The sequence below is a fragment of the Heloderma suspectum genome, chromosome 6 (assembly GCF_057233095.1).
Source record: "Heloderma suspectum isolate Gila_16-S chromosome 6, 16-S_ref, whole genome shotgun sequence".
Classification (NCBI taxonomy): Eukaryota; Metazoa; Chordata; class Lepidosauria; order Squamata; family Helodermatidae; genus Heloderma; species Heloderma suspectum.
The window spans coordinates 124035210-124057498 of record NC_139463.1 but is presented as its reverse complement, the minus strand read 5'-3'; the positions used below and the strand labels follow the sequence as shown (position 1 = coordinate 124057498).

At 49.6% G+C, this 22289-nt stretch overlaps 1 protein-coding gene across 45 annotated transcripts; it reads left to right on the top strand.

Moving 5' to 3' along the window:
• Window positions 1-432: 432 nt before the first annotated feature.
• On the top strand, window positions 433-19173 carry RBM23 (RNA binding motif protein 23). Of its 45 annotated transcripts, none has more exons than XM_084806452.1 (17): window positions 2638-2770; window positions 6715-6783; window positions 8250-8378; window positions 8506-8586; window positions 10359-10406; window positions 10520-10590; window positions 10673-10723; window positions 12703-12882; window positions 13276-13329; window positions 13710-13827; window positions 14175-14327; window positions 14891-15028; window positions 15125-15190; window positions 15282-15492; window positions 16897-16995; window positions 17586-17670; window positions 18321-19173. In XM_084806452.1, the coding sequence occupies exons 3-17, from the start codon at window positions 8343-8345 to the stop codon at window positions 18322-18324; spliced, it is 1395 nt and encodes a 464-aa protein (XP_084662578.1). In that variant the 5' UTR covers window positions 2638-2770; window positions 6715-6783; window positions 8250-8342; the 3' UTR covers window positions 18325-19173. The 45 variants fall into 45 exon arrangements, with proteins under 45 accessions (XP_084662550.1, XP_084662547.1, XP_084662548.1 ...); XM_084806440.1 differs by having other exon boundaries at window positions 16894-16995; XM_084806447.1 differs by having other exon boundaries at window positions 10670-10723.
• The last annotated feature ends 3116 nt before the right edge of the window (window positions 19174-22289 follow it).

The window sequence follows — 22289 nt, the reverse complement described above, 5'->3', positions numbered from 1 at the left end:
GGCTGCTTACATGAACCTCCTCCTCTCTGTGATTTTATCCTCAACACTGCTATCCAAAAACAGCAGTTTCTACATACTAAAGGGATTCCCAAGATATGTAAAAGTATACATGTATATAAATGTTAAAGAATTAAAAACAAGAACCAAATAACCAAGACCCAACAAAGACCTGTGAGATTTTAGGATTTAAGGAATTTGATGGCAGCTGAGCATACAGAGATTAGAAATAATAGAGCAACCCACCCCACTTTGGAGATGGACGTTCCAGCTTCACAGCAAATGCCATTAGGGGTGTATGGATTTTGTTAAATCCATTCTGTGTTTCATGAACTGTCAGGTGTCTTTCATTCCATCGTCCACTCGTTGATGAAACTGGATTTTTATTTACCAGAATTTCATTCTATTTATTTTAATTTTTTATTTATTGCATTTATACTCCGCCTTTATTCCTCTTGCAAGGAACCGAAGGTGGCTTACATTATCTTCCTCCTCTCCATTTTATCCTCACAACAACCCTGTGAGGTAAGTTGGGCTGAGAGTCTGTGACTGGCCCAAAGTCACCCAGTTAGCTTTCATGGCTGAGTGGGGATTGGAACGCCAATTTCCTTGGCTCCCAGTCCAACACTCTCACCACTGTACCATGCTGGCTCCGTAAAACAGTTAAAACAGTGTGCAAACTCCGGGAATCCAGTTAGCCCTCAAAGGCTTTGGTAAAAAGCCACGTTTTACCTTGGCGCTGAAATGAAACCAGTGTCTGTGCCAATCGGGCCCCCAAGGGGAGGGCATTCCACAACCAGGGTGCCACAGCAGAAAAAGCCCCCCCCCCCCCCCGGTAGCGCATGTCCCGCCCTGTTGGTCCGCAGAGGGCTCCTCCAATAGATCTCAGTCCTTGAGCAGGCATATATAGGGGGAGGCGCTCCCTCAAATATCGAGGTCCCAAGTGATCCCTGAGAGCTTTTCTAAAATGGAATTTGGTCCTTTCGGCTGAAAGAGGCTCAGTGCCCCGCCTCGGAGCTCCAAGTATCCGATGCGGGGGGAGGACGAGATGCTCATCGCCTTGAGGCCCCGCTTGTGAGCTTCCCTCGGGCATTGGCTAGAAAGCTGGACTAGCCAGACCTCCGGCCTGAGCCAGCAGAACGCTTGTGTTACGTTTTCTAAGCCATCCCGACTATAGCTTTCACGAGTGAATGCTTACATTTTTGCTCGCGCGTTTCTAACGCAGCCTTCCCCAACCTGGGGAAGATGCGTTGGCCTACATCGCCTGTAAGGTCGAGGAAGGCTTTGTAGTGGAGATGTGCTCTTTACAGAGCCTAGCGAAAAGCAATTTACACCCAGCTCCCTGCATGCGGAGGATAAACGAGTAACCTGACAGGAGCACAGCAAGTGAGGAACGGGTGGCGCAGAGTAACGCGCGCGCCCTCGAATGCAGGCAGCTCGAAACCAAGATGCCGGAGACGGAGCGAAGGGCATCAAGGCTGCCCGGGGCCGGTGGCTGGAGCCAGCAGGGCGGGCCGCGGGTCGGTGGCAGAGCACCTGCTTTGCACGCAGGCGGCCCAAGGCTCAGCCCCGGCCTCTGCAGGTACGAACACGTACGTGGAGGGGCCTGCCGGGTCGGGCCAAGGTCCGCCTAGCCCAGCATCCTGCTCCCGCGGCGGCCCCCCAGCTGCCCCCGGGAAGCCCCCGCGCGGGCAGGGGCCGGGAAGGGCCCTGCCCGACACCCTGGGGGCCGCCGCTGCCGGCCAGCGTCGCCAGCGCTGGGCGAGAGGGCCCAAGGCTCTGGCTCGGTGCCAGGCCGCTTCCTGCGCGCCGAGGGGCGGCGTTGGCGTTGGCGTGAGCCGAGGCCATCTTGGGGCGGGGAGGCGGCGCGGGCTGCGGGCGAGGGCCGGAGGTCTCGCGCGGCGGGTGATTGGCTCCCACCGCGGCCGTCAAGCCCACAGGAGCGGGGCGAGACTGACTGCAGTTGCTACGGGAACGGCACAGTCCCCGCCCCCTTCCCGCGGGGGAGCCTGGCGGCCTTCGGCCGGCCTGGAAAGAGGCCTTGCCACAACAACAACAGCGGGGCGGCCAATCAGGATTTCGTGGGCCTCCTGGCGGACTTGTCCAATCAGCGCAGGCGATTGGCTACGCTCTCCTGTGCTTTCATAAAATTAAATGGCAGCTTGAGCAGCTTTGCTCCGCCCCACAGTAGCATTGACCAATAATAATCGCTGTAGTGAACAATACCGCTGGGTTTTTCCCCCGCTCTTTCATCCAATCGGTCTTCGTCCTGACTGTTCCTCCGTCAGCTTGACCAATCAGCCGTAAATAGATCCCACCTTTGTCCCACCTCCGGCTTACAACCATTGGTTCCACTTGATGCGCGAGGGGAGGGAAATGAAAGAACCCCCCCCACACACACACCTTACCTCACGCATTTCTGAGCCATTATCGAATCAGCATTGGCGTCACAGATGGAAATACCACCTTCCAGCCGCAGCCGGACCAATCGCCACCCCTCTTTTCTGATTTCCCCCCCCCGCCTCCTCGACACGTCTCGTTCTTCCTCCTCCTCTCTTAGCCAATCAATAGTGTTAAAGCCTAGGCGCCTGCGCACTACGGCCCTCGCGAAGCGAAGGAGAAGGGAGGGGGAAGGTTCTGGAGGGAGAAGTGTCCGCCGCCATCTTAGCATTGCTACTGCTGTTGCGGCCGCGTCTGAGGAGGGAGCGAAAGACTCGGAGCCGACCCAGGCCGAAAAGATTGCCGGGGTCTAACGGCCAAAAGGGAGGGGGAGGTGGGTGAGTGAGAGATTTCGAGGAAAAAAGCCTGAGGGGGGCCGGAGCCGCCGAACGGGTAGCGGCGGTGGCTGTGACGTCACGGCCGCGGCGATGACGTCAGCGGGAGGGGTTTCTAGAACCCACGATTCTAAAAAGGGAGCGGGGGGGCGGGGGAGAGAGCGCGGGTCACAGAAGAGCAGCTGCCGAAAGAGGCAAGGGGCGGGGCTTTGGAGGAGGGGGCGTGGTCTCGCCTCTTGGGTACCTTCTCTGTTTCCTCCCGCAGTGTTGGGGGGGGGGGAGAGGAGGAAAAAGAAGAAGGGGGGGAAGAAGATAGAGCCCAGGTAGGCGACATGATGGGGGGGCAGCGGGATAATAGCTTTCATGGCAGGTAACAAGATGGTGCCTCGGAGACGAGAGTCGGGTCGCTGAACATGGCGGGCCGTGTGTGTGTGCCGCGATCATTTCCTCCTCACGAGTGCGTATGCTGGGGAGGATGGTGGCGGCGCCGGCGTCGGCGCCGAGGTTGATTCCATTGTAGGAGCGACGCGAAGGAGATCCAGGAAACTCGAGAGGGCTCGGAGTTGGGGGGGGGGGAGGGTTCCCTGCCCGGTGTCGCCTTTGGTGTATCCATCGTATATTATAATAGATGGGAGCCGCTTTGAGGGCTGCTGTAGTCGAAAAACTGGGCACAAGGCGACTAAATAATTAAACAGATGCGAAGCAGGAGGCTGGGAGGCCTTGATGCCTCAAGTATAAGACGGCATCCTGTTGGGCCTCTGTTTTACTTGTAGCACAGGCCTGTGCACGTTTACTCAAGAGGTGAGGCTGCTGCATTTACTGGAGTTTACTGTAAGACCACACCTAAAAAAAAAAAGATAATGTGGAGTTGGAAAAAGTATAGAAAAGGGCAAGGTTACAAGAGCTGGGGTTGTTTAGTTTGGAGAAAAGGCAAGTAAGGGGGGGACATAATAGAGGTGTACAGCGTTATGCATGGTCTGGTGAAAGTGGATAGGGAGACATTTTTCTCCCTCTTTCATAATACTAGAACCCGATGGGGTCATCCCATGAAGCTGATGGGTGGGTAATTCAGGAAGTACTTCTTCACACAGCACATAGTTAAGCTATGGAATTTGCTACCACAAGACATAGTGATGGCCACCATGTTGGATGGCTTTAAAAGGGGGTTTGACAAATTCATGAAGGATAAGGCCATCACTGTCTACTACGGCTGATGGCTGTATGCTATCTCCACTATCAGAGGCAGTACCCCTATGTACACCAGTTGCAGGGGAACATGGGCGGACAGGGGATGCTGTTGCACTCATGTCCTGCATGTAAGTTTGCTGCAGGCTGCTGGTTGGCCACAGTGTGATGAGAATGCTGGACTGGATGGACCTTTGGTCTGATCCAGCATGGCTGTTATTATATTCTTAAGAGGAGCGTGTGTTTGGATTGCAACCTTAAAGTTCAGGATTTGCCACTCTTCTGCTTGTGTACTTGCAAACAGGGACATGTTTTGTAAAAACCCTTCTTTGTACAGCCTGGCAACTCCTGGTCATGGGAAACTTTGGTGTCTTTGCTTGTTTTGCTAGATGATAGCAGAGCTGAACGCTTAATGTGTACTGAGTGATTTGTTGGGAGAATATGGTGTCTTAGGAAGTTGTAGAAGAGACCTGGGAAGGGAATGGAGTTATCTGTGGAGATTACATAGGGAAGAGGGTTGGAACAGCTTGAACTGTGCTTGCCTGTCTTTAGACTTGGATGGATTTGAGTCTAGAAAGCTCCTGGGTTACATTATGAAAAGCCTGAAGCTGAAGGAATATCTAGGGCAGTGCCCTCCAGATGTGTTGGACATCACCTCCCATAAGCCCTAGCCAGCATGCCCAGTGGTAAGGAATGTTGGCAGTTGTAGTCCAACTCATCTGGAGGGCACTGAGTTGGGGAAGGCTGATCTAGGATAAGTTGTATCCAGCGCATGTGTTATTTCCTTGATCAAAGTCTAATAAACAAATGAGGAAGTTAGGAGATGCGTGTTTTGTTTCAATATTAAAGGGACTTGCAGGCTCATGAGTGAAGTGTGGTAATGGTACATGTGACCTGAGCGGATCTTTTAGAGTGCCTTTTCCCAATCTGCTGCTGTTTAGATTTGCTGAAGTACAACTCCCACCATTCCCAGCCAGCATGACCATGGGGTGATGAGAGTTGTAGGCCAGCGCATCTGGATGATACCAGGTTGTGGGGAGGCCAATTTAGAATATTGGATATGAGGCAAATAGTTTGGAGCTACGGGTATATATTTTTCCCCCCAAGCTGCTGGCAGATTGGTCAGCATGACTAATGTTCAGGGATGACAGAAAATGTAGTGCAAGTATACCTGAAGGGCCACAGGTTCCCCACACCTGCTTCTAGCATTGTGAAGATTGGGAGCACCTCAGATCCAACTGAGTTCCTGGTCAAAGTTGGTTAGATCCTTTGTTCTAATCTTCTAGTGTTAGCTTTCTTCAGTGCAGGCTAGTGAAGCTGTATAGTAGCTTCTGCTATTGTACTCTGAAGTCTGGAGCTTGGCAACTCTGAATCTTGTCATCTCTAGGATAGTTTTGAGAAATTGTAGTGGGGATGGCTTGAAGAGCAACCCCTCTGCAACTTTAGTCTAACATAAGAAACCTAAATGTGTTGCCACACCTGGAGACAGATGTACATTGCACCACGAGGTCTTATTAAGATTAGACATATTTCAAAAAGCTGGTTGTTGCAGGGGGACCCAAATCCTGGACAAATAACCACACATGCATTTAATTTGCAGTTGACCTGGCATTTTTTCAGCTTCCAAAATCCGGATTATTTTAGCAGGCAGAAACCAAGGTTGAAGGCCTACATTTTGTGTGGAGAGGGAAGGCTTGTGTTTAGGAGCCTGTAAAAGTTATGAGGACTCTTGTGTCGGCTGTGCAAGGCTATTGGGAACACTTCTGAAACTTCAGTAGGTGTTTCCTTTCAAAGCTGTCTTTGCTACAAAAAATGGTAGGAACGTGTTGAGGGAAATTAAGCTATTTCTTGCACTGTATTCTCTCATGCATGATGCCTTCATCCCTAGATATTGCCACTTGGTCTTTCTGGCTTGTAGAGATGTGAAGGCCTGAGGGGAAAAAAATATTCCTCCTCCTGGAACTTCTTCCCTTCTAGGGGAAAGGGGTTTATCAAAGCTTTTGTTTTGCCCCCAGTATTTTTCCAGGCCTTCACAGCCATTTTCTGTTGCCGTTCTAGAACAAGGTTAATGAGTGGCTCAATCCTTTTGCTGGAGATGCAAAGCCCAAGAAACCCTAGGGCAGAGGTGTGCATTGGGTCTTCTGGAGATTTCCATCACAGTGGCAAAATTAATTGCTTGGAGGCAAGGTCCAGGAGCCTTGAGGCATCTTTTAAAGTGTATAACTTCTCTTGAAGAGCTCTGTAGAAAGGTTTCCTTCCCATAGGGAAGGAACTATGGAACTTGCTGCCATAGGATGTAGTGATGGCCACCAATTTGGATGACTTTAAAAGGGGGTTGGACAAATTCCTGGAGGAAAAAGCTGTCAATGGCTACTAGTCCTGATGGCTATGTGCTGCCTCCAGTACCAGAGGCAGTGAGCCTGTGTACACCAGTTGCTGGGGAACTTGGGAGGGAGGGTGCTGTTGCACTCACATCCTGCTTGTGGGTTCCTGGTCAACAGCTGGTTGGCCGCTGTGTGAACAGAATGCCGGACTAGATGGACCCTCGGTCTGATCCAGCATGGCTCTTCTTATGTTCTTATATATTTATACTCTTTGGAATTCCAGAGTAAAGCATCTCCTAAACTCCCACATATTTACAGGCTGTGTCTCACCATCCACCATGTTTATGACAATATGATATTAATCACATCGAAAATAAGCAGTTTGCTCTTAACCGTAAGGCTACTGTTATAGCTTGCCTGGTTCTGTTATTCAGTTGTCTTAGGGCACTGGTTCACGATCGGAGAGGGAAGCTCCAGGGAGGAGGAAGAGGATCCTGCAGCAGGTAGAGCCAAACACACTTTCCTCCCAACAACAGAGGTTTAACGTTGTAGCTACTGAAACTGAATTGCGAAAGCTGCGTTGAGGAAGGGAACATACCAGAGCTTCTGCCCACAGCAGCTTCTCCCTCTTGCCTGCTCCCCTGGCTGGCTTCAGGAGGGAGTTTGAGATGCCCAGTTTCAGTCCTCCTAAATGCCAGGGTTGGATGCCCCAGTCTCCAGATCTTTGCACTCGCAGCATACATGAGGCCATGTGCAGGGTTTCCTCACGCTTACTTGCTGAAGAGATGGCTACTGATGGGCTGGCAGCTCAGATAGCTTGAGTTTAGGAGAGAGCCGAAGTCCAAAAGCTCTGAGGAACACTTGTCTGGAGGGACATAACTCTGTACTGCTATGATTGTGTGGCAAGAATCTAACATAAAATCTGATACTGCTGGTGAAGTCTTCATGGTTGTAGAGCAGGGGCAGGCAGAAAGTAGATCTCCAGATGTGTTGGACTTCAACTCCCAGCATTCATCACCATTGGCCATGCTGGCAGGGGCTTTGGGGACTTCAAATCCAAAACATCTGGACATCTATCTACATTCTGCTAACCCCTCTTGTAGAGAAACAAGCAGTGCCTTTCCTGTTTTGCAAAGATTTACAGCTCAGTTCTGTGCATGCTTACTTGGAATCAGTATTGCTGAGCTCTGGGGCTTCTCTCAGATAAGAGCACATAGGGTTGTCTCAGTAGGCTTTAACCATAAGTACATTCAACTACAGAGTCCCATAGGAATAAGCACAAGTGAGTTCAGAGTAAAAGATAAGGAAGACTGAGGTGTTGGTGCAAATCTGAGTGGGAATTTTCTTAATCAAAAGATGGCCCTTCATTTTCAGAGATTGCTGCTACATATCACAGTTTTTCTATAGCCTTAACCCACTCTCAAAATGTTGTCTCTGCCTTCCTTTCCCAGTCTGTTGACTTAAAAATATATTGAACAGAATGCCTCTGTCTCCCTACTCTTATTCTCCCCCTTATTCCAAAGCAAACTGCAACCAATATTTTGCAAGTTTATCTGAGAGGCATACCTTAATCCAGTGGGAGAAGTAGGGGTGCCTTCATTCTAGACTCTCTGAGGGATGTTTTGGAATGTGGGGTTTCTAGAACTGGTGAGCATATATCTGTGGGGAAAGGGATTACTTGGATGGGTTAAGTTTATTCTAGCATGGGGAAAAGAGACAAGAGCAGGTTGCTGTAAGGGTGCTGTGTGTGTGGGAAGCTGGCAAGCAATTTGGAAGGATCTTTCATGCTTGTCTGTTGACATTCCAGAATCCCATACGTCACTGGTTGGTTTCCAGATTGGCAGGTTACGTTCTAGAACATAACTCTGTTCTGCAATCTAGAACATACTGTATCCAAGCAACATGCGTGGTCCTTGCCCCTCCTGCATAGCCTAGTTCTCAGCTTCATTCATGCCTCCCTCTTCTCCAGGCTGTGATCGAATTCTTTGCCTGCTGGAAGCCCTTCTCCGCTAGCAGCTCCTGTGTCTCGGGGTGGTGGGGAGCCCACCCATTTGGGCCAGCCATGGATCCGGCGTTCCCCAATCCATCCCAGGATCCAGTGAGTATCCACCTTTACTTCTTTTTCCCATTGGGATGATGGTGTTGTGGGGCTTCGTGTCAGGAGCCTTGTGGGACTTCATGTCAGGAGCCTTGTGTTTTAACTCCCTTTTTTCTCTCCTACTCAGAGCCATGAGGACGGCATGGCCTCAGATGACTTTGATATTGTGATAGAGGCCATGCTGGAGGCCCCATACAAGAAAGAGGAGGTGAGGGTTGGTATCTCGAAGCCAGCAACAGGCTCAACTTGTGAAAAAGGATTCTGTGCCATGCCACTAAGAGTGTGGGATGCATAATGCAGCATTTTGTGGAACCCTGAAAATCTCCACTTTGATTTTAAGAAGCAAAGCTTCTAGTCTTCAGGGGCAGAGAGAAAACTGCAAAAGACAATTCTTACTAAAAACATAAATCAGGATAGTTTTGCAACAAGCTTTATGGATCAAGAGAGTTACCAGTTGCTTGCTATAGTTCTTGGTCTCTGTCACCCTACTTCCTAGATCTTCCTTGCCCCACACCCCCCATAAGCTCTAGACCACTCCCGCATTCCTACCAAATAAAATCCAAACTTTGCAGTAGTATAAAGTATGTCAGAAGTGTGTGTTAGCTTAATACACCTTTCTCAGTGTTTAGCGAAGATGGCTTGATTCTATTTCTTTGGAAGGAATTTGCAACGGGCATGGGTTTGCCAGCGGAAAGTTTTCTCTCTTGCTTAGTATCTGTTCTGCAGGTCACTTAAACCCATCTGCAGTTGTCACTGTGGCAAAGGAATCCACGAGGGGCGTAAGGTCCATGCAGTTTTGAGTCAGCCCACCCACATGACTCAGAACTGACTCCCCACATGACTCCCCATGTTAAGGAGGCAGACATTGGGGGCATATTTTTATGAATTTTGCTAGATTTGTTCCAATCACAGTATTTTTTCCTTAGAACTCAAATATTTTCTAGGTAAATGTACCTACGGTGGTTTTTGGCAATAGGAGAAAACTCAGTTAAGTAACTGTCGCTGGTATTTTAGGTAGACTAAACAGTGGCTAAAACTTTGCTTTTTCTGTACAGTAGAACAGGAGTGGGCAACTTGTAGGCCAAAACATCAGGGGGGCCACAACACCTATCAGCCCTAGCTGACATAGCCAGTGGTGAGGGGAGTTGCAGGCCAAAACATCTGGAGGGCCACAAGTTGCCCGCCCCTGCAATAGATGTTGGGATTATCAGGAAGATAAATGTTGCATCAAGGTCAAAGTTCAGTTGCTTCATGTGAACTATGTATGATGACTCTGCATGGCATGGTTGGTGTGTGTGGTGCTTGTGTTTAAACTGTTCCTGGCATTAGAATGATGAAGGCTTTTTCCATCCCAGTGTGTGGAGGTAGTAACGGTGCAGATTTTTAAAAGCTGCCATATTACTAAGCCTAGCCCTAGCCATCTCTTTCCTGGGGCATACTTTCTTGGGAAAGTATCAGATCTAAAAACATAATATGGGGGTGCACTTTGGTTTTCAGAGTTCTCAAATGGCTAATCTCCCTGCGTTGGAGCCCTGGATTGTAACTGTAGAAGTCACTATGTGACCCTCCCAGCACTAAAAGGGAAGGATGTATTGAGGGACGCTGTGGGCTTTTATGTCCCAGTCTGCTAGGGCTGCTTAAGTGCATTACCCCAAAATACTAAAAACAAGGTCTTAAAAAACATAGTGCTTTTTTCCCTAAGAAACTGGAGGTCACAGCTTCTGTAATTTTAATACTGAGGTTCAGACTTCCTCCTTGCATTCCTCCAGTAACTAACCTTGATTAGACTTCTGGAAGTTCTCCCAGTTTCCTCACGTACCCCTTTGTGCTAGATAAGAGAGTTAGAAAGAAATGTATTATGGGTTGATATCGTCTTGGTTTAAGTGGGGTGGGGAATTGTGGAGTATGGATGTGCCCGCTCTCCCTGGGTGTCTCAGTGACTCTTTCCTGCTGGGCCCACCCCTTCTTTGTTTGCTCCAGGCCCAGCCAGGACCCTCAAAGCCACCAGGCGATCCCCCCACAGCACAGGTAATGTATGAAAGTGATCGGACGTGGCGCAGAATGGGGAGGACTTCGAAACAGGACAGGGAGGCGGGAGGGGGCTGCTGACTAACCCTCCATCTTTCAACCCTTTTCCCCAGCCACCTCAGGAGGAGCAAGGAAAGGAAGTAAAGAAAGACGGCGCCCCCAGCAGCAGCGGGGAAAGCAGCAGGTGAGTCAGTGGGCTTCCTCTGGCATCATTCCCCCCCTCCTTCCTCTAGCACATCTCTCATCTCTTTCTTTCCTGACAGCAGCAAAAAGAAGAGGAGCAGGAGTCGTAGCAGGAGCCGTGACCACAGACATAGGTAGGGATGGGCATGGAGACACGGTTGGGCGGAGAGTAAGTAGCAGGGTCGACAGCTAGGCTGTGGCAGGGGGCGTAATTGGGGAAAGCCCCCCACTTGTCACCTTTGGCATATGCATATTTGGCAGAGGCAAAAAGCTTCTGACAGGCATGCCATCTTTCTAGTGCAGGGCAGAGGGGAGGAGTGGAGAGGAAAACAACGTCCAAAAATGTGGAGTACTTGTGTCTCCAGTACTTTCTCTTACTCGTTTCAGTTACGTTTAATACTTTTGGCTGGGACTGAGTCAGGTTTTAGTTGCTAGTTGGCATGAATGCGTGTATTAGTTGCCTATTTGTTCAACTGGTTTATTTTTCTTGTTTTGTGGTGTTCGGGGTTTTCTTTCTTTAGAAGATTTATCATATATACAGTGTTTGAAAAACAAGAGAATGAGTGGTGGACCAGCTAGTGGCTGTCCATGGCCTAGTTTTGGCCCATGGCTGGCATTGCTGACCTTTGGCACAGTTGGGTGAAGGCTCTCTTTCTGTCTTCTGTGATTTCCCTTCTTTGTTTTTCCTCCATTTGGTCTATGGGGCCTAGTCTCTCCCCCCCCCCCCCCCCACCAGCATGCTTGGTTTGTGCCCTGTAGCCCTGCATTGCAAGGGTGGGCAACCTGACGCCTTTGGCCTAATTTCAAAAGTCCTGTACATGCTGTCAGTTCAGACTTCTGACAAAAGCAGTCAATCTCTTTCCTGGCAGCCTGCTGAATGGGAAGGGGGGGGGCGGAGAAAAGGGGATGGCAGAAAGGGAGAAAACAGGGTGGTCCACCCATTCTTGTCTCTGGCGTCGCACACCACCAACACGCAGCCCTTGACATTACCCATGAAGGGCTACAGTGAAGAGTCTTATGCCACCTTAAAGCAGGGGGGTGTAGAACCTCTTTCAGCCCAGGGACCAAATTCCATTTCAGGAGCCGTATTCCAGTGGTGGATGGGGCTGAAGACAGAAGAACCAAGACCCCAAATACCACCATTTTTAGTTTCCTGCTCCTCCTGCCTGCCAATAACAGCATTTCAGTCTTTTAGAATGGGGGAAAATTGCACAAAGCTGGGAAAGCACTGAACAATTAGTGGCTAGGGAAAGGGGGTGAGGTCAGGGGGAGGGGCTGTAGCCATCTGGGGGACCCTGGAGGGCCAGCTTTGGCCCCCAGGTCTGAGGTTCTGCACCCCTGCCTTAAAGGCTAACAAATCCGTTAATCTTTAATGTGCCACAACTCTTGTTTTTAATTACATGGCTACCCCTCTGGAAATGGTTACCATGATGGAGTGTAGCCTTCAGCAGACAAAAAGGTTGCCTATCCCTGCTGTAAAGGGAGGAGTGGCCAAGGGCAGCATCAGCACCCCCCCCTTGCCACACCCTGTGATCCCCTGTAATTCGAAATGTTATATCATGTTTAGATTATTGCAGTGTGCTTTACATGAGGCCACCCTTGAAGAGTGCCCTGGAGATACAGCTAGGCTGCTTAACCAGTGCATATAATTTGGGACCATATTACACGTGTCTTGAAAGACCCTCACTGGTTGCCAATTGCTTTCCAGGCTCAATTCAAGGTGCTGGTTTAAACCTTGAATGCCCTAAATGGCTTAGAACCAGGCTGTCAGGCTAAGGGAACCTGCCAAGGTATTAAAATCTGAAGGAGAGGCCCTTTTCAGGGTACCATCACCCTCAGGCCTGTTTGAAAGGGTGTTCTCCTGTATTGCTTCCAAACTATGGAATGCACTCACTCAAGGCCTGCGATTGGCCCCGCTCTCTTAGCTTTCAGAAGGGCGTGAAGATGCATCTCTTCAATGTAGCTTTCAAAATTACATAGTTTTAATGTGTTAAATGTTCCTGTTACTGTTTTAAGGTTTTGTTTTTAATTGCTGTACACCGCCTTGATGGTTTTTAAACAAAGGCAGTATGTAACTGTTAATAATTATAACAAAAATCTGAATCTGTTCTAGCCGCAGTCGGGACCGAGACCGCCATCGTAGGCGCAGCCGCAGCCGGGATCGCCGCAGCCGCCACCGGAGCAGAAGCCGCCACCGGAGCCGCAGCCGGGATCGTAGGCGGGGCAGCAGGTCCCGCAGCAGAGAGCGCCGGCGGGATGAGAGAGTGCGCTACCGCAGCCCCCCACCCCCTGGGTAAGGGGCACTGCAGAATTCCTATTGCACAACGAGAGGTTATCAAACATTTAACAAGAGCTGAATTATTGGTGGTTGGCAACTAAGTTGGCCGGGAGGCTCAAGTGCACCAGTGTTAGAGCAATGCACCTTTAAGTCCTTCTGGACTTGCTCTCAGACTCCTGTTCCTGAACCTCCCTCCTCCCCCCTCCTGCCTGTTCCTTGGGGGGTTCCCAGTAATAACAGTGGGTGGCTGAGTAGTACAATGACACCAGATAGTAATGAACCTGGGGCGTATAGCACTCCTCTTTGAATCCAGGCCACCACCTTGGATGGGGTAATTCCTATTGACTTTGGTCTCGAACATATGACTTTGCACCTGCTTTGCATTGTGTCCTGTTTCTCTCTCTGCAGGCGGCGGTTTGGACACAGCAAGAGTCCCTTGTACAGAGAGAAAAGCCCCCTCCGGTGAGTGTTCTGATGGGTGGGGGGAATGGTTATTTGGCCAAGAGGGTGTGAAGTGCCTTCTCTCAGGTTTGAGCTCTCAGTCCATGTGCCTGAGCAGCTTTGGATGGGTTTGAAAGGGGGTTAGACAAATTCATGGAGAAAGACTGTCAGTGGCAACTAGTCCTGATGGCTATATTACCTCCAGTATCAGAGGCAGTCTGCCTATGTCCGCCAGTTGCTGGAGATCATGAGCGGGAGGGTGCTATTGCAGTCATGTCTTACTTGTGGGCTTCCCACAGGCAGCTGGTCGGCCACTGAACAGAATGCTGGACTAGATGGACCCTTGGTCTGATCCAGCAGGGCTCTTCTTATGTTCTTATGACTTCTGTGGTCTCCCACAGGGAGCCCTTGGGCAGTTTGAGCCCAGAGGAGCGCGATGCCCGCACAGTGTTCTGCATGCAGCTGGCCGCCCGCATTCGCCCGCGTGACCTTGAGGACTTTTTCTCTGCTGTTGGCAAGGTAGCATCCTCCCTCCCTTTCTCAACCTTGGACATTGCTTGCTTCCTTTACTCCTTGGAGTGGGTAAGCGGTGGGTCTCCAGATGTTGGACCCCAACTCCCATCAGCCCCAGCCAGCATGGCAAAAGGTCGGGTGATGGGAGCTGTAGTCCAGCAGCATCTGGAGGACCACTGGTTCCCTGCCTCTACCCCTTCAAATGTAGACTTAGCTCTTAGTTCACTATGGGGTTCTGTTCAGTGGCTGGTAATCTGGCAGGAAATACATATTAAGCAATAAGGCGAAGTCCTCTTACAGAGTTCCTGCAACTGTACAGTCTCTCACTTGCTTTGTCTTCTCCCCTTGAGCAGGTGCGCGATGTACGGATCATCTCTGACCGAAACTCTCGCCGCTCCAAGGGCATAGCTTATGTAGAGTTCTGCGAGATCCAGTCAGTACCATTGGCCATCGGACTGACGGGGCAGCGCCTCCTTGGTGTACCCATCATTGTCCAGGCCTCCCAGGTATGAGACTTGGTGGAAACCACCTGAAATGTGGAGTGGGAGGGAAGAAATAAAGGGGGTGTACTGAGGAGAGTGGACTTTGACGGGAGGAGGTGTATATTTGAGGTGGGGTTATGAACAGGTGAGATATTGAGACTGTTGATGGGATGGGAATTGGAATTGAAGATGTTGTGGAGCAAAGGAGTGTTGGAAGAGCTGGCGTTTGGGTTTTAGGGAAGGGCTAGAATTCCTGAGGAAAAGGGCTGGAAGTCTTGAGTGTGAAAGCCCAGGGTCAGCTACATGCGCACACAAATCATTGGCAGTTGAAGAGAAGCTGTTTACATGTGTGCAAGATCCTTGTAGAGCTGGCTCTTCCAGATTTACAGCTGGCTTGCCTCAGCTTCTTAAATGTGCATTGCACTGTTGGTGGTTGGTTTTTAAGATGGTGGTGATTATTTATTGGCTAGCCACCTTGGGAGAACCTTGGAAAGGCAGCTGATAAATTACTTTTACAGTTTAAAAAATCACGCAGATTACTTGTGGCTGTTTCTAATCTTCCCTCCCCCTTGTGTCTGTGGCCTTAGGCAGAGAAGAACCGGCTGGCAGCCATGGCTAACAACCTTCAGAAAGGCAGCGGCGGGCCCATGCGGCTCTACGTTGGCTCCCTTCACTGCAACATCACCAAAGAGATGCTGCGTGGGATCTTTGAGCCCTTTGGCAAGGTTGGGGATCACAGCTGGTGGGAAAATGGGAGTGGGACAGAGCACACAGGTGGACCTCACAGAGTTCTAATCTGTGTCCTTTTTTCCTGTATGCAGATTGATAGCATCGTGCTGATGCGTGATCAGGATACTGGACAGTCCAAGGGTTATGGCTTCATCACTGTATGTATCGGTTCTCATTTTGGGGGAGGGGGTGCCCCTGATGCCTCCCACTTAAGACACACATTGATGGTATGCCACCTTTGCCCCTCAGTTTGCAGAGGCAGAGTGTGCCCGTCGTGCCCTGGAGCAGCTGAATGGGTTTGAGCTGGCTGGCCGACCCATGCGGGTGGGGCAAGTCACTGAACGGCTGGATGGCACCACTGACATCACCTTCCCCGATGGCGCTGACGAGCCCGACCGAGCGGCCCTTAATCTCGGCACCACTGGCTCCCAACTGCAGCTCATGGCCAAACTGGCAGAAGGTGAGCTACCTGGTAGCAGCCAAAGAAAAGAAAACCTGGAAGAGGTTCATTGCCTTAACCAGGGAAACTTCCAACAGAAACCGTATGTTTTCAAACTTTGCAGTTCCCCAAATGGCAACAAGATAAAAACAATACTGGGAACAATGCAAATCAGTATATTAAAACCAGCTGGCGACAAGCATGTAAAGTCATAGCTGGAGATCAAACGTTCAGCAGCTTGGCAGTATAGTCAAGATTGTTCATCTGGTGGGAACACAGAATTGGAGGCATCACCAGCAGGGCACCATTCCTAGTAGAGGTCAATCTAGCCTGCCTCGGTAGAGGAACTTGCAGTAGGATGTTATCTCTAGATCTCCGTTCGCAAGGGCTGTTACAGGAGAAAACAGTCCTTTGTATATCCCAAGGTATTTAGGGCTTTGATTGTTATGCCCTTTAAATGTAAAAGTTGTTAATAGTTGTGATAGTAAGCAAGGTGAACAATGTTGGGAGAAGCAGGCACACACACACCCCGCCTTAGTTCAGGTGTGGGAATCTCTGGGCCACTCACAGGCACCTCTTCTTGTGTTAGCCCTGTTGTGACGGATGGAGTAAATCTTTTTCCCTTCTTCTGTCCCATTTCAATGACAAGGGTTCCTTCTGAATGCACCCTTTTCTCATGGGAAGAAGAGTTAGTGGTAGGAACCAGGAACTGTGTGCGCGCACGCGCGCTACTGGAGAAGGGCCCTCTTGGCTCCCTCCCATGTGTCTGCCCAAGTTGAGAGGAGATCTGCTTCCTTTTTGAAATTGCTAATGCTCTTTGCCTTGGGCAAGCTATAATCTCAAGACTAGCCTGCCTGATAGGGTTGTGAGGATAAATTAGAGTGTAAACCTTGCTGAACCTTTGTGGAGTACTGGAAAAGGAAGCTGAATAACCGGGGTGGGGGGGAAGTATAGGAGAAAAGGGCAGTCATCTCTTGTGTTGAGTAGTCAGAAATGACTTGTTGAGGGATTGGGATGCAAAAAAAATTCCTTGGCTGTTCTCTTACCAACACAGCAGCTTCATTTTTTGAACCTTATTAATACTACATGAGAAATCCTTTTGAATCCTGCAGTTGTTTGATGGAAACTCAAAACTATCTTGGTTCATGTTTGGCTTTCTGCAGTAAAGGGACAAGAACTTGGGGCTTTTTCAGCCATTACCTGGAAGCACAGGGAAAAAAGATACGCAGCTTCTGTTTCAGTTGTGTGTGTGTCTAGATGTAATGCTCGAAAGTGCCCTCAGTCATGACCCAAGATAACTCATACTAGTGGTTCTGGCAGCATCCTATAGCAGTGAATTGTGAAATGAATTAAGCCTTCTATGTGGATGAAGAAGTGTCAGTCTTTGCCTGAGTGTCCCCTCTTATGCTTCCCCCACCCCAGCAGGTTCTGGGCTCCCTCTGTCAACTACAGCAGCAGCTCAGGCTGCCTTGCAGCTTAATGGAGCGATACCCCTGGGAGCACTGAACCCAGCCGCCCTGACAGGTAAGGCGGGGAATGTCTGGGTTGGGTCGAATAGGCTTGGGGGGGCGGGGGTGTCCCTGATGGGAGCTTCAGTGTTGGAAGGAACCTCGTGTAATATGAGCTCCAGCTCCCATGTAACCACATGTAATCCTTTGTAAAGCATCTTGAGCAAGGTGACAAATCCCTGCTGTTCTCATCCCCCAGGAGCGGGGCACCCTCTGGAGGTGAACTGAAGACATTTTTCTGCTATTCTTCATGAAGCTTGTCCAGGGACAGACCTTTACCTGTCTAGACCAGTGTTGTCTGCTCTGGCTGACAGCATTTTTCCAGGGTCAAGGACTTCCCCAGCTCTGCTGCCTGAGTTCCTCTTTAATACTGGAGGCACCGCCGATTGACCATGGGCCCTTCCATGTGCAAAGCATGCATCCTGCCACTGTGCTGTGGGTCAAACTCCCTTAAACTAATCTGGCCAGATACTTGTCCAGCCTGCTTTTTGAGGTGCCTGGGAAGCAGTCTTCATAGCAGCCCCGGGCATTCCTCTACCACTCATCCTGCTGGGAATTACTTCCTTAAAAGTCCTAATGCTTCTCTCTGTCTTTCCCTGCCTGCAGCTCTCAGCCCAGCACTGAACCTGGCTTCGCAGACGTTGGCCTCCCAGTGCTTCCAGCTTTCGGGCCTCTTCACTCCCCAAACAATGTGAGTGGACGAATTGCGAAGTCTGGGGTGGAGGAAGCAAGCCCCGTGTACCCCATGCCAGAAAATCTAATTGTGCACGTTTTTATTCCCCAACTAAAGACCTGCAACCAGATTTGGGTGACTCTTTTAAATTGGTGTGTGAAAATTCAGCCTCTCCCTGCCAGTCCTAGCCCAACCATCTCCCAGGCTCCAAAGCTGTACTGCCAACCCACTCCCTTCCCACCTTATCACCTAGCCTTATGTGAGTCTTTTCACACCTAGGCTTATTTTCTTCACATATAGTGTGATGTCCATAAGTGTTCCGTTAGTTGACAGTTTCCCCTCTAAGCTTTACTCCTCTTAAATTTTGTTTTTGTGATCCAGATTTTCAGATGTTGCAGTAGTTTGGCATGAGACTGGGGGTGGGGGGTGGAGTTTGGGAATGAAAAGGAAACAAGGGCAGAAAAAGACTTCAGCCTTTTCTCTGCACCTTTGTAGATTAGAACATTTGTTTTTTCTAGAAACAAACGGAGGCTGAAATTGTCCCGAGTGTGTTGTGTGGGTCAGCCTGTGCTAGGCTGGTTGTTGTGCAGCTGGAATTGACTAATGCAGACCGGAAAGGCATTGTATTGCCCTCTCTTAACCCCTCTCTATTTCCCCATTTTTTGCAGGTAATGTAACCCGGTTCCCCCCCTGCCCTCCCTCTCCCATGGAGCCAGGAGGGGAATGATCATCTCCACACCATCACCACCTCACCGCCCTCTATTGGATACAAGGCAGGGGGATGGACTCTGAAGGAACACTCCCCCCCCTCCGGGGAGTGGGAGGCCTTCTTAACACGAACTGATTTTACTCTGATTTCCCTCCCGCCAAGTGCTGGGGGTGTGTGTGTCTCTGTTCAGTCCCTTGGTTCTGGAATCATAATTGGAGGGGGCACATTATCCCCCATGTGGAGCCTCAGAGGGACCGGGGGACCCATTCCCCCCCCCCCAAACGCAGGATTGCAGCATCTCTTACTTTTGCCTTCTGGCAGAGCCTGGAAGGGCTTCAGTGTCAGGGTGTACATTTGCCATTCCTCTTTCCCACCCTCTGCTCTCCGATGCTGTGTTGTGGATATTTGCTGGATGGCTTTCAGAAGTGGCTCATCGCAGGTGGAGTGTGTGTTGTACATAGAAAGGAGAGTCGTGAACCAGCATTTGGGTGGGAGGCCCGGTCCTGAGGGGATACCCCCCTCCTTCCCAAGCAGTGTTTTGTTATCCCCCCTCAATCTGTAAGGAGGTTGCATACAGTGTGGGGATGTCGTCCCGTTCCGCCCTTTCCTTCCTTTCCCTATCCCTCCTTTTTCTTGGGTCTGTAGCCTGTTCTTGGTGTTCCCATTTTCTGCTGCACCTTCCCCCAGCGTCCCTCAGAACACCTCTCCCCCCCCATTCCCAATCTTCAAAGATGTATTTTGGTTTTCTTTCTTTTTATCTTAATTTTTTCTTTTTTTGCTTATAAATGAATAATAAAAGTCACCAACTGTAACCAGGTGTGAGCGTGCAATTTTTCAATCATCTGACAGTAAAAAAAGGCCGGTGAGTGGTGGCGTGGGATGAGGTGGCTGTGGCCATGGAATGAAAAGCAGAATGGATGAACATCTGTGGGTTGGGACTTAAAAGACAGGGGTGTCTGTCAGCTTATGGCTGTAGGACGGAGAGAAGGGAAGGGTGCCATGGCTCCTACGTGAGATCACTGTTTCCAAGACTTCCGTCCACTGATGCTTGCCTCCCCTCCCTGTCCAAATACAAACTTCTAGAGCCTGCAAGACAGCCTGATCAACTTAGTGCCCTGAAGATGTGTTGGACCGCAACATGGTGGCTGGGAGCTTATGGCAGGTGTAGTCCAACATATCTCGACACCAGGTTGGGGCGGGTTGATGTATGAGTATAACTGAACCACTCTCGGAAGCGTCCAAGCCTTTCTCCTTCAGGAGTGACTGAAGGGCCCGCTCACACCCAATGCCAGGCCCCCTTCTAGCTGAAGTCTGGAAGGAGGCAAGGCCAGAGGAGGATGAGATGGGGGCGGCCTCCTCCAGGGTGGGGCACTTGAGACTTGGCAGGAGCCTTTGACTGTGTTTCTTGTGGCACATCAGCAGTCCTGCCATGGTGCGTGGGTTTGGAATTACTGATCAAGCTGGAAAGACACAAGCCCATTTTCTCCATGGCTCTGGACAGGGTGTTCGGCATGAACTATGCGAGCCAACCTCGACGCTTAGGCTGCTTGCTGTCCATAGGCCAAAATCAGTCCACTGACCAGCCGTCGGCCCCCTCCCTCATCAACTCCCTTCTAGTGACTCAAAAGGGACCTTTTCAGCCTGACCAACCCCCTAAGCAGCCTTCTGGCAGAAAGCAACCAGAAGCACTTGGCTGCCCCACCCACAGGGCTGACTTCGGCTTCTTCCCAGGGGTGGCCGGGCAGGCAGCATGCTCTGCGCTAGAGCTTTGTCTTGCCCAGCACTGAAAATCGTGGCACAGAAGGCAGCCCACAGTCTGTCCTGGGCTGCCACAAGGTCTGTCTCACCTACTGTTTTGCTGTCCTCTCAGCCTGCTTCCTTTCATATGTTTAGAGAGTTGGACAATACAGGGTATATGGTGGGAATTAGGTCACATGTTGACTGTAGGCCCTTCCACACAGCCACAGCCCAGCCACTTGGGTGAACAAACGTGTACGTGCTGCTGCTAAGATTTCATTTCTGCTCCCACAGCCATGGAAGATGGCCAGATCCTGTGCGTGAGCCTGTGTTAATTGTGAGTTGAAAGCCACAGGATGCAGTTGACGTGGGAGCTTGGGAGCAGAGCTCCAGTTCCCTTCTGTTGTCCTTGTAAGATTTGCTTCCCTCTCATGTTGGTTTTGCTTGCTGACATCTTGACAAATTTTATTTGGGAGTGAGACATTTGCATGCACACAGACGAAGTCATGCAATGCTCTCACGCACCACCCCTCTTTTGCTGCCTCTGTTCTCTGTCCCCGAGAGCTTCTCACTTGCCTGTTCCTCGGTCCCAGGTGCAGTTTCAATCTGAGCAGCAGATGGCTTTGAATTCAGGCCTGTTAAATCTGTCAGCACATTTGGGTTACCGTAGAGAGGGGGCCTCGCTCACGTGATCACAAGTCGCCCATCTCCATGGCCATAGTGTCTCCCTGAGGACTTGGGATGGTGCGTTGTTTCTTTCTTCCGTGGCCTGCCCTCCCACCAGTTTGCATTCCTTCTCCCTAATGATGAGCCTGGAGCATTGTAGGGGATACCACACCTTTTCCTCCCATCCTTGATTTCTCTTACGAAGGCTCTGATTTGCTCCAATAACCAGTAGTTGATTGCTATGGCAATGGGAAACATTTTGTTTCCATGGCAACTACCCAGCTGTGGACCACAAGGACGTTTCCATGGCAAAGAGAAGCACATCTCATTTCTTCCCATCCCCCTTTACTAGCTGGATGCTTGAGCCATGGGAAGGTGTGGTGGGGGTGGGGGAGAAGGAAAGACATGTTTTGCTTCATCCTTTTCTCAAGTGTGATAGCCTTCACTGGCAGAGGAAGGAAGTGGGGTTTGGGTGAAGGCTGTATTTACTGAGCCACTAAAACCTGGGCTGGTGGAAATTACACCAAAGCATCCTTCCCTAACTCCCAGCATCCCCATCATAGGGGATTGCTTGAAATGAAGGCAATTTAAATCCCTGCTTTAAATCTGCAAGAAAAAAATGCTTGTTAAAACCAAGTTTCCCATGGAAATGTTTTCACGTATTTCCTGAACAATGGTGCAAATCTAACCACTGAGCCATGTTAATTTAAGACCTTATGTAGTTGTAATTCACAGTTTCATTTTTGCAACCAGGCCTTCCAACTCTTTTGTCTCATTGTATATATTTTGCATGCTTTCCTTTTTTGCTTTTAGAGGGATTGTCTTTAAAATATTCCCATATAGGGCCAGTCTTATGACCAACACCTGTGACTGTTTGAAGCTAACAGTGCAATCCTTTATAAGCCTTCTCAGAAATAAGTTCCATTTAGTTCAATCAGGTTTACTCCCAGATAGGTGGTTATAGGATTGCAGCCTAAGTATGGTAATACAGGAAGATTCATACTGGACAATTTGGGTTTTTTTCTCCCATTCCAGTGTTCATCTTTTCTGCTTCACTCTGTCTTGGCCCAGCTTTGACCTCACAAAAATTTAACAGGAAACAAAAATTAAATGCCCATGACTGATAGGTCGAAGCAATGTTTGATCATTACTGGCAGACTAGAACAGTTTATTTTCATCAGTTGAAAACAAAATGCCTATGTAAATAGGCCTATTTGAGAAATGGTCAGATTGGTTCTTCATTTTGATAGAAAAGCCTCCTTTAACTCAGTGTATCTGGTTGAGGCGTTAATTCAGTCGAGAGATTAACTGTATGACTAACATGCTTATATTCAGATTATTTAAGATTGACCTAGCTATTATTTCAGAGAAACATAGGTATTTACATTTATTTAAAAAATAAAAAGGTCTATTTAAAAATGTAATTTTTATGCACTGTGTCTTAACTGACTTTTCTGCCTTGCATGACCCAGCTCCACACCACAAAAGTACAGAAATTATCATCTTATCAGCCTGTGTCTTTGCA